At 39.8% G+C, this 12,126-nt stretch overlaps 1 protein-coding gene across 4 annotated transcripts in view; it reads left to right on the forward strand.

Moving 5' to 3' along the window:
- Positions 1–1,427: 1,427 nt before the first annotated feature.
- The window catches only part of MYT1L (myelin transcription factor 1 like), a 154,580-nt gene continuing 143,881 nt past the window's right edge, over positions 1,428–12,126 (forward strand). For all 4 annotated transcript variants that reach the window (XM_044419192.1, XM_044419193.1, XM_044419190.1 and 1 more), the window contains exons 1-3: positions 1,428–1,482; positions 1,670–1,703; positions 2,005–2,067. In XM_044419192.1, the coding sequence (XP_044275127.1) occupies positions 1,428–1,482; positions 1,670–1,703; positions 2,005–2,067 (152 nt within the window). The remainder of the gene's footprint in view (positions 1,483–1,669; positions 1,704–2,004; positions 2,068–12,126) is intronic.

Below are 12,126 nucleotides of genomic sequence, written 5' to 3' on the forward strand. Positions count from 1 at the left end.
TGTATCCAGCTGATAGTTAGGTTCATTGAAGTAGCCCTTGCAGGCCATTCCAAAGTCGGCTGAATGTTGCCACACGATACCTTAGTGGTGAAACTTTTCAGTAGCACTTATCCATTCCCTGGAAAACCCTCCCCTTTGTAGTTCAAGAGGCAGGGAATGTGGCATGTTTCAAATGTTCCTTGTATTGCAAGTATTGTTTCTCATATTGCTGTATACTATAGCGTAATTTGAATTGTTTTAATAATGTATTTTGATTTGATTTTAATATTATCAATATAATATTTAATATATTGATTTTAATTATCTGTGAACCAATTAAGGATTTCACTATCTTAAGCACTATAGAAGTAACACAAATCAATAAATCATTCGGGTCTGTACTCAACCTTTCTACCACAAAATAACACTCAAGGTGGCTTGCAGAGGCAATTAAAATTGCAATAAACAAATAAGGGTTGCAAAATGAGAGCAGCACCCCATGCAATAAGCCCACTTACAGGCCAAAGCCTTCTTGAATTAAGTGGACTTCACCTGTATGTCGGAAGAACGGCAGAAAGGAAGCCTAGTGTTGCCTTCCTGAGAAGGAGCTGCACAGCCTGAGGGCAGCCACCAAAAAGGCCCTTCCTCATGTGGTTACCAAATGAGCCTCTGCAGTCTGGTATTTCCTGGACCTCCTCCCTCTATTGTGCATGCCAGTCTGTTCCCTCTAGTAAGATTAAAAGAATTCCATATGTACACACCTATGGATCTCTGACCAGGCACTTGACTCTTTTAGTGAGCTCTCTGTTGTGCAAACTTGAAGGCACTTTTCAGAATATAGTTCTGTAATAACTCAACAATGTTTACACATATACAACTTTGCGAAAGAATATGTCCTCACAAACAGGGAAAGCTGTTTTTTTTTTTAAAGACGATGAGGTAGAAATATCAAGTTGTGTCTCTCTCTGTTCTTTGATTGCATTTTCTTTTTTTCTTTTGCTTAAAATTCTTTCTTGAAGCCTCCCGATATGCTACAGCATCTGACCTCAGTTCCAAACTGCACAGAAATCTGCTGCATCTTGCTTCTATTAGGTTTCCTTTAAAGAAACCTCTTTGTATAGAAAGTGGGGGTGGGGAAGGAAACCTAATCAGTTTGTTTAAAACATAAAATTGGGGGAAGCACATGAACTAGGTGATTAGAACAAAATTTGCCATGCAGGGTTTTTGTTTTGTTTTGTTTTTGTTTTGTTTTGTTTCTAAACAAATGAAGGGAACTGTAAAAAAAAAAATGAAAAATAAACCCCTCTTAATGCAGACTCTTCTCTCTCAGGATAAAATGGAATTAAAATATTGTCAATAAATTGTGTGAGAGCGACTGTATCAGTCTGTGCATTGATAGTCTGTGCATGCAGGATAAGAGCATTGACTGCCTGCTAATCTATTCCCAGATGGAGGTGGATGCAGACGAGAAGCGCCATCGCACACGGTCCAAAGGTGTTCGAGGTACGTCTCTTGCTTCACTAAATCACTCAAGGCCCCTGCTCAGGGTGACCTTCATCCTCCAGAATCTCTTTGCATGATTCATTCTGACCCTTGCTTTTTTACACAGCCTTTTTTGGCAATTTTCAGCAGGAGAGGGGGGTACTTGTAATAGATGATAAATTTTTATATATTTTCCATCTCTCTGCAGTTCCCGTGGAACCAGCCATACAAGAGCTGTTCAGGTTAGTGCACTGAGTGTAAAATGTATCCCCATTAGCAATTTAGAAAATTCATGCCTTTTAATGGGTATAATGCACTTTCAAGTTCATTGGTGGCTTGCTCATGCCCTGCTGCATTGATGAAATTAATTCCCCTGGGATTTGCTAATAAAAAGCATCCCCTCCCCCCTTTTCCCTTCAGTTATTTGATTTCTCTTTTTCTGTCTTTGTTGCCCTCCATCTCTATAATACCTACCGCCTGCTTTTACTATAATCTCTGTGCAGCACAGCGGCACCAATATAATTAATTCCTTCTTTTTTACAGCTGCCCTACCCCTGGCTGTGATGGCAGCGGTCATGTTAGTGGCAAATACGCAAGACACAGAAGGTAATGTGTGAGTCACTGTACATGCATATGTGCCTGCAAGGGACAGAAGAGATCTAGAAAGCAAGTTAGCTGACATGATTCTGCTAATAACCTAGTCATTGTTGTTGGGGAATTAATAGCGTACACAAAAAACTGTTGTGTACTCGTATTCCTCTTCTCTCTCTTCTGGCACCTAATTGCAGTGTCACTTTGTGACAACTTCCCAGTCATTAATTTTTCTATCCCACAAAACTGCAGTGTAAATTGAAATTGAACAAAAGTGCGAGCAAAGAGATGTCACTGTGCCTCTTTCCTAATTCTGTATTCAAACTCATCACTATTAGGCATATTAATCACATATAGAGGGGAAAGTCTCCAAACATTGCAAATGGTAGAATACTGTTTTCCTGAGGAAGTGTCCTTTTCCTTTTCATCTTTCTTCAGGTAGGGTATGCAGTCATGTGTGGCCAGTTAAAGTGTGACCTTATTGACATTTTTGTGCTAGTATGACTTATGTCATTTAATAACATTCATAAATAGAGTAACAGCTTGATGTTTTGAGCACAGAGAGTCCAACTATGTGGTTAGATTCAAAGGGGAAACTCTAGGTTAGATCAGTGATCATAAGTCTGAGATCTATATCTGTAGATCTGTATATCAGAGATCCACTGTAATTCATAGACTATGGTGAGTGACATGATATCTGGTAATGATATGCCAGCTGTTTCTTTTTAATTAATATATGGTTGCATTGTTTGGACATATTTCAGTGAAGTCATTTATATAGTATATATTTCTGTATAGCTCGAAGTATCTGAGGCTGCCTAATTTTGGAAGCTAAGCAGGATCAGGCCTGGATAGAATCTGGATGGGAGACTTGAGTTCTGCTTTGATCAGGAGGTTGGAGCCAATGACCTTCTAGCCTCTTCCAACTGCATGATTCCATGAGTAACCTTTTGTTTCTGTAGGTGAAATGGAGGTGCAATGACATGGTTTCACAGGGAGATGGATATATATCTAATACACATCCAAAATGCTCCTTTGCTGTCTGTGCAACTCTGTTTAGCACACAAGTGCCAAATCCAGGTGATAAGAAGCAGCCAGTAGGTGCCCCCAGACACCACATTGTATGGAGGATAGTTACAGAAGCAAATAAATCCTAAAACTGGGACACAGTGCATTGTCTTAAAGCATGGTTAGGATATCATGCCATTGTGGGCAGATACCATGCACAAACGGGGATGTTTAGGGAATTCCTCTTCCAAAAGAATGCTTAAACAATACTCTACTGTTCTGTTTTCTTTTTCCAGTTCTTTTAAAGCTTCTCAGTGCATCCATACTTGGTTTTCAGCACTTATGTTGTTCACCCCATTGTTGCCTTAACAATATGTACAGTATGTGCATGCAGTGATAAAACATTGCAAGAAAGCAATGTACATGTGGTTGCATCAATATTCCCTCTGTGTGTGCTTTACCAGCATGGAGGAGTATGTTGATCTTGATACAGTCATATGTAACATCAAATCAAGCTTGCTTTTTTGGAATGTCTGTATCAATATACACACATGTATTTGGAGCTAGGAGGTAGTGTTTGGAATGTACAAGAAGAAACAGAAGGCTGCAGCAAACTCCAATCCTAGACTCTACTCCTAGAATTAGTTTAAATTCCCCAACTTAAATTGATCCTTAGAGAGATGGGCCTCAGGGCAAAATAAAAAAGGACACAATCCTATGCATGGTTAGACCAAAAACAAAACAAAACCCTACAATTCCCACCATAGTCAGCTGGGGGCATGCTAGGGGGTGATAGGATTCTGTACATGCATAACATTGCCCTATTAGAGCAACAATAAAGAAACAGAATGATAGAATTGCCCAGAAGTCTTTAGCTATAGGGTGGTATAGAAATAAATAAATAAATAAATAAATAATTCTCCATGGATGAATTAGGGGGTCCATGGGTTCACACGATCCAGGCCTATGATTTTAAGATAGTTGCGCCAGGCACTGGTAGAAAATCCCTTAAGTACTGGCCATTTTGGTGAGTAGGGCTCATAGGAACTGCAATTCAAAATGCCAGGAAAGCTATAGGTCACCTCTTTCTGCTGTAGAATATGTGGCAAGCACACAGTCGTGTGAATGTAAATCCCACTGAATTCAAGAGGAAAGGTTAGAGAAAATAGGTTGTAGTTTTGATATGGAACCATGAATTATGAAGTCATTAAACACCTTAATAATAAAGTCTGAGTAACTGGCAGAACAGAAGTAAGTTAAGTGTGTGTTTTCAATATTTATGTACAGGTTAGCCATCATAGAGGAACTTATATTCTACCAAGTTTCCAGATAATGTCCAAGTATGTCAACATCTGGATCCAACCCAGTGTATTCTAATGTTTCATTAATATGTTATTATGTTATATCAACTACGACTAAAAGCATAAATATGCATTCAGGCATCAGATTTAGTACTTTTGAAATTAAGAACCTGGGTATGGTAAGTCTTAACTGTGAGAGAGTTCATATGTTTCTTTGTAGCCAGATTGTATGAGACACTCCACCAGAGTTTAGGGATAACGTCTGAGTCCCTGATGGTGTGGGCATCTGATTCCAGCCCAGGCTCTTTCTGCAGTTGTCATGGCACTGGTCTTTCTGATCCCTTGCAGGGCACAGAATTGCAATGCAAGAGGCTTTGATTTTTAAAAAGGGGTTGAACAGCTGATACTACCTTAAGCTTATGTCATAAGGTTGTCCCTATACCGAGCTCTGTGCTGTGGTTCCTAGGCAAAACAATGTGTACCTGGCAGTCTGAGATGACTTATGCTTATAGAATAGACTACAAGTGTGGGTGATTTATGTTTCCTTTAAGCTAAGAATACAGGTAGGTTTTCACTGATCTGTTTCCCATGTGAATTTCTGCTGAAATGGGTTATTTTCAAAAAAGAGAAATTCTGTCCCCATTAAAAGAAGAAGAAAAAAAATCAATGTTGATGTTTTTCAGGCTTGCTTGATGTCATTCCCTTCTCCCTCACACACAACGTCAGTGTGTTCCTTTCTCATTGGGGTGTTAACCACATGGACACGGATAGCCAATCAGGCATCACATCTCTAAATCCTGTTTTACTTTTTAATGACCTCACTGAGGACATTGCATAGTCACATGAGTTATGCAACCTAACTGGAATCATGGAGTGAATGGGGTTTCATCACAAAGCTATTTAGCCCGTGCAAATTGCTATGTGATGACATAATTGAGGATAGGGGTAATTAATTGACAGTGAAACATGAAAGTGCTGAAAACGGATGGGAAGAGATATTTCTAGATGCTGTCAAAAATGTTCATGAAAGTAGTTCAGTAGTTTTGGCTCAGCTCTACAGGTTATGGCTTGATGCCAACTTTTTCTATGGAAGGAACTAACATGAAACTCAATTTTCCTCCTGTTCCCTTCTGTTTGCAGCCAATATGTGCCCTGAAAACTTGCTCCTGACATTTGGTGACATATGCAATGGTGTTAAGATATGGTGCAGGGAAGTACAAATTTAGGAGAGAGTTGAAAGAATTATCATTCTATTTCCCCTTAAATAAATGGAGGAGCAGTTTAGACGCCAAGTCTATATATCATAAATGAATGGTTTTAATGCTTTAGTGATTATTTTTTCAAAGCCAATAATATTTATATTTTAGAAGTATATCAAAGCCTATGCATCAAACAATCACAAAAATGGGAAGAATGTTTTTTCTAAAAAGAGGTGAAGTTGAAAAAAATGTTTTTCCACTACACTATACTCACATATGGACATATAGTATCCATTTAGCTGATTTGCTATAGTCTATTAGTCTATAGTACTATTTCAAAGATTTAAATAATTGGATTCATTAGCAGAGGAAAATATAATTTTACTTAACTCTTCCAGATTTTGATTCCAAATTGGATATTTTTCTCCATGCAAAATGCATGCAGTGATAAATGTGCAGCGTCTTTCCTCTGACAAACTCCAGGATCAAGCTAGTGGTTGAATTACAGTATAATAAGGTTTTTATTAAAATTGCCTTTTTAAAGTGCAGTTCTGTACTTTAATGTAATTCAAATATAGTTTCCAAAGATCTGAATTTTTTGAAAAAGTAGTATCTGTTCATGAAGGAGAAGAAATGGGGATATGCATGTTCCCACATTTAGGAGGCCATGGTTGACATTAGGTTCACTTTCAGATGTGAATTCCTTATTTTGCTTTCATGACATGATCCTGCTATGTCAATACATGAACAGACTGAATCTTGGAGCTGTTAATTAAATGAAAATTTAAGGACGTTTCACCAGGCAATTTGGAAAAGTATCAATTTTTTTTCAGGCTGTTAACAAATTCTTAACACCCCAATTATCAGTTATGTCCATGGAACAGACCTCTTATTAATATGACTGGAAAGGAAGCTTTCAGTTGACACTCCCGATGTAATTTATTTTTAAGGAGTATTTTCTTTTTTAATCAATACATTATATATACAGAGATCTTTGTTTTAAATTCTGTCAAGCATTTATGGTAGACAGAAACAGTACAATTTCAAATGAAGTGAAACAATACAGTGTTTGCATTCATAAGAATTTGTGCCTGTAACAGATTTTCTTCATATTCCACTTCTAATGTAAGGTTATAATCTCTTTATTTTTTTCTATCAAAGTCCACCTCTTTCTTACAAAGAAATCCTGCAATCCTGCATAAAGAATATGTTTCCTGACACTGAACTCAACTTTTCTTTAAAGCTATGCTTAGGATTTTCAACTAGAATGGGTAGACAGACGAATATGTGGTTACGAAAACATACTCCCAGTGCTCTTTATAGCAAATCTTTGTATTAGTATCTATAACGGGGTAGCCAGGGTCTTTCAGCTCAAGTTGATCACTAAAAATTATTTAGACATACTAAATATGGGTACATTATTGCCAGTTTTGTCTCCTGCTGGCACTTCTACACATGTCCATTCCAACCCCCATCCAACTTTGCATTTCTTGAACACCACACGTTCCACTTCTAAATGCTAGCATGCTATCTCCCAGTCAGTCTGGTGATCTCCAGATGTTTTGGACTATTATTCCAATCATCTTTGGACTATTTGGACTATTACACCTGGCATTCTGGCCAGGGCTGGTGTATGTTACAGTCCACAACATCTGGAGGGTGACAATTTGAGGAAGCCCATGGTCGCTTCCAGCCCATGCTATCTTCTTCCAATTCTTAGTATATGTGCTGCTGAAATAAGTACCTTCTCCTGTACTCTAGTAAGCCTCATTGTCCTTGGGGTTTCCATAGGCTGCTTTGCAGATGTTGCAGCTTCTTTCTCCTTCTAACCTTCTTGACTCTGCTGTAAGCCTGAGACAAAGGATGAAGAACAGCTGTCTTTGACCTCTTCAGATAATCATCTGGATGAAAAGCATCCTTTCTCTTTCTGTCATGTGTAAACGAGCCCTCAAGTTTTGTGTTGCTTCTTCATCCTTCCTCTTTTTGCATGAGCAGAGAGTGAGTGAAAGAGCACCTGCCTTCACTTCAGACCAAACTGTGTTTCCAGTGGTGTACAAAACTGGGAGAAAGGGAATTTTCCTTTCATTCACTTAACACTAGAACTAGAAATCATCAAAGAATTAGTTTGAGATTCAGGACAAGCAAAATTAATGTTTTTCACAGAATGTTCTGCCTTAATACTAATGGCCACCAGCTGATCTCATGGAGGCTCAGGCTACAATGGCTATGTACTACCTCCAGGACTGGAAGTTGCTTGCTTCTGAACGCCTCCTACTGGGTAACAACCGTGCAAGCAGGGTGATGGGCTCATATCCTGCTCATGGGCTTCCTGAATGCATCTGGTTGGCCACTGTGGATGACAGGCTCTTGGCATAAAATGAGAATCAATATGATCAGACTTAGCTCTTGCAGCAAATAGCAGGGAGAATTGTTCAGATCACAGTGTAAAGGGAAAAGTTAACCATTCATTATGTGTTCCCCTGCCTTGGCTACTTGAGTGAGAGGTCGTACAACATATAGTGTGGCCCTTAGCCCTTTAGTTTGCAAACTTGATTCTAGTGCCTATTTCATTTTGCCATTTTGTGAGCCAGGCATTGCTTCACATTAGGGAGACAGACTGCACCTACATAGCAAACCATTGCTTAACATAATGAAAATGAGCCCTGGCAAGACTTAGATGCATGTCATCTCCTCCCTTCTTCCTCTGGAATGGTTGCAAGGAGTTGCTTGGAAGCTTTTCTTTCCAGGTTAATCATTTCTTTCAGTTTTCTGAATCCTACACTCCAGTCACTGTTACCTAAGATTGTTTTAAAAAGCCAGCTTTGCCCCCCATGTTTTGATGTTGTCTGGTTTCCAAGAAGCCATAATTTTGATTAATCACAGTATGCCAAATTCAGGCAACAGAAAAAGATGTGGTTAATCTAAATAGGAAGTGAAAGCCTCCAGCTCTTCATAAGTGTACTGAAGGAAGAGTGTTGAGTGTGAGATCTAGGGCTTGCTGCAACTCATCCTTATCATGCTAGACTAGGGTTTAGCATGATGTCCACTTGTGGCCATAGTATCCTCAAGGCTCTGAACCTGAATCAAGACCTTGTTTTGACCCTGAATCAAGATGCTGGGGGCCCAGGCTCCCCTGTTTTGAGCTTTGCCCAAATGTGAAGAAACCCCAGAATGGGAGAAAGGAACCTAGAGTAACAGTATGGCGGGCTTCCTCTTTATATCTTTACAGATTAAAAGCTTCCAGCTCAACAGGAACTGGTCTCTGGCCACCATCATTCTTCTTTCCTAGGAAAGAAATACAGTGGTGGCAGTGGCAGCTGTTGTCGCTGTTCCAGCTGTTGCACTGTCAATCCCCCATAATCAGGGGCTCTTAACCCGTAAGCTGTGTGTGCGTGTCTGTATAAAGAGACCAAAGAAGCCCCACAACCACCATGGGAAATCTCATCTCTCAGACTCTTTCAGGGACTGGATTTAAATTCACAGAATTAGACAGAAGGACACCCCCACTCCTTATTTGCCTAATTTGCTCACATCGATATTGGATTTCTATATATGTTGAAAAACACCACAGATGCAAATACTTCGGCTTGGGTCCCCAAGCAACGTACATATTATTTGGCGGAATCTGCCTCCCACTGTTCCATCCTGCTGCATGCAGCAGCCTCCCCCAACTTGACAAGCGCAGGATGTGTTGGAGTGCAACAGCCATCACCTCTGGCCATTGGCCATTCTGGGAATTGGAGTACAGGACATCTTGTTGGCGCCAGGTTGGGCAAAGTGGGTTTCTAGTTAGTATTAATTAATTAAAATACAGATTACATTAAAACCCTAACAATAGAGTAAAAGACATAAAGCACCAGAGAGGGCAAAGCATAATGTAACAAGACTAAAACCACCAAACCAAGACTGCTATCTGGATAAACAAAAAATGCCCAGATTTAGCTGCTGAAAACTTTAAGGGACAAGGCAAAGCAGATCTTACTGCTCCAGAGAGTGCCCTGTTATGTATCCCACCATCTCAACTGGGGGTGGTCAGACACATGACAAGTCTTCTCAAGCTCACTGCAGAAAATGAGCAGGATTGTGTTTGGGGAGCTAGTCCTAATGTTTTGTTGATGGTAAACTATCATAAATTACACCCACAGTTGATTGCCAGGTTTCAGTGATCCTCCCATCCAATAATTTGCTGTGGAGAATTTAACATTTTCTCACAACAAAAAACCCAATTAAAAATATTGGGGAATACGAGTGCTTTTCCCCTCATCCCCACATATGCTTTCTTTGCTGTTTATTATTATGCTTGGAGACTGTATGTTGTCCTGCCAATCGCATTGCACAAGGGACACCCACCACTCACGCAACAGCCCCGTTCCAGGAAAAAAAGCATTTCTATTCATTTCAGGGCTTGCTTCCACATGTGCAATATCTTCATGCTGCAGGCAGTGGGTGCTGCTTGTGCAGAGGAACTGGTGGGGCTAGCCTGTGGCTGCTAGTGAAATAGAAGCGACATGGCTCTGTTTACAGACAGGCAGCATTGGATATTGCCTTCTACCGAAACCAGACTTGAAATGCAGTTAATGTGCATGGTTTTGTTGTGTAAATAAATGTTAATGTAATTGAAGACTTCCCTTGAAATGCAAATAGCAGGTTCAAGGAGGTGATTTTTCTTGTGAGGACCACTGTTAAAAGTCAAAGTTAGACTAGGTTCAGACCACACAATAGCCCGCACTCAAGGGTTAAGTATAGATTGTTATTGAAACATAGGTTATTGTGTGGTCTGAACCCAGGTAAGATAAACCATGATGAATAACCCACAATTCACAACCCAACAACAAATTATGGGTTGTGCATAATTAGCAGCCGTGGCTTTTTAGTGCTTCTGGATTTTGACAACCAATGACTTATGTTTCAACCACAACTCATGTGCAACTTTTGAGTATGGGTTATTGTACTGCCTGAATCCAGTACTCTCCTTCCAACCACCCAGTCCTGCTGCTACTTGGACTTTCCTGTTGGTATATCGGTTAACCAATGCATGCATGTTAATTTCACAACCAGAAATCTACATCTTAAGAAATTGCCACTTCTTCACTTTCAGGAACACAGGACTAGCCTTTGGGCCTGGAGCTAGAGAATGACAAATACCAGGAAGATTCCCCTTCCGATTTCATAAGCTGTCTTTCTTATATTCTTCTCCATAGGGTTTGTTTTATTTTATTTTTCTCATGCATGCTATGTATCTAGTCTCTTTTTTTAAAAAAATTAAGCAGAAAACAAACAAACAAAATGCAGCAATACCATTTGCCCACAGGACAGCTGTTCTCCATACAGCAAGAAAGCCACATCACCTCCAGCTAATTGCACTGGGATAGGATTTTGTGCCACCAGCTCCGAATCTAAGCCTAGCACTAAAAACAAACACTTTGTCATCTGGCATAATCTTAAACCCATGCATGCACTTACCATCCTTAGGTTGTAGGCAAGGGATTCTGCTTTCAACCACCTGGGGTTTAATCTGATACCTATTCACTTAGAAGAAAGGTTGTTGAATTTAATGGGGTTTCCTCTGAATAGGCATGTATACATTTGTGCTGTTAACCAATATGTTCTTCCTATTAGGTAATTTCATGCAGAATGTCACATTTACTTGGTCACCTGTCTGCCCATTTATCTCCTTTTTAAAAGTGAAACCATGGCATTGGATTTTAAAAGTGAATACTTATTTAATTTTTATTTTCTGATTTGCCAATAATATTAAAACAACTGTGCTTGATTAGCTTCTTCTTAAGTCCTAGTCATATGCACCAGCTCCAGATTTAAAGATGAAGGAGCTCAAATGTAGCTCACTTATTATAAAAACCCCTTCCTTATTAGAAAATTATTGAATTTTCTTCAGCTCATTGTGCCATATTTCTTTTTCTTCTTCTTCTTCACCTCCCCCCACCCCTCACACACACATCTTGTGTTTCTTATACCTTTTCACCCACCAGTTTGATTGCCATGGCTGCAGCCGTGGGTGAATAATTGCCTGTCTTCACAGGAGCATGTTCTGGAGCTAAAGTCGAGTGCTTGCTTCCTGATGTATGCCTCATTTGGATTCTGCCGACAGCCTAGGGGCTGTATTATTCATGCCTTGACAGATAGCACTCACTAAAAGCATTGGAACTGGGCCAGGTACTGGCAGAGAGATAGTGGAGCATTGCAACTTGCAACAGAGAGGAGCATCTATAATACAGGGGTGGGGGTGAGGAAGCAAGCAAGGAAAAAAGAAATCCTCATACCATCCCTTTTGCTGGTTCTTATTTTGATGTGGGAGAGGGAAAAATCGTTTGCATCAAAATGAAATACCCTTAAAAAATACATTGCTTCCTCCCAGCTCCCCCCTCCACAATCCTTAAAACCATGCTTGAAAGTTTAACACAATTTTCCACATTTAATTGCAAAGCTGATTTTAATTAGTAAGGCCCTGCATGTGAAAAATGAAGATTCACTTGGGTGAGTGTAACACATTGCAGTGTCTGCTGAATGCTCTAATTAATGTATGGCGGCTGTACAACAGGGTGCAC

The sequence above is a fragment of the Varanus komodoensis genome, unplaced genomic scaffold (genome assembly GCF_004798865.1).
Source record: "Varanus komodoensis strain SLA01 unplaced genomic scaffold, ASM479886v1 scaffold10, whole genome shotgun sequence".
In the NCBI taxonomy this organism is placed as follows: domain Eukaryota; kingdom Metazoa; phylum Chordata; class Lepidosauria; order Squamata; family Varanidae; genus Varanus; species Varanus komodoensis.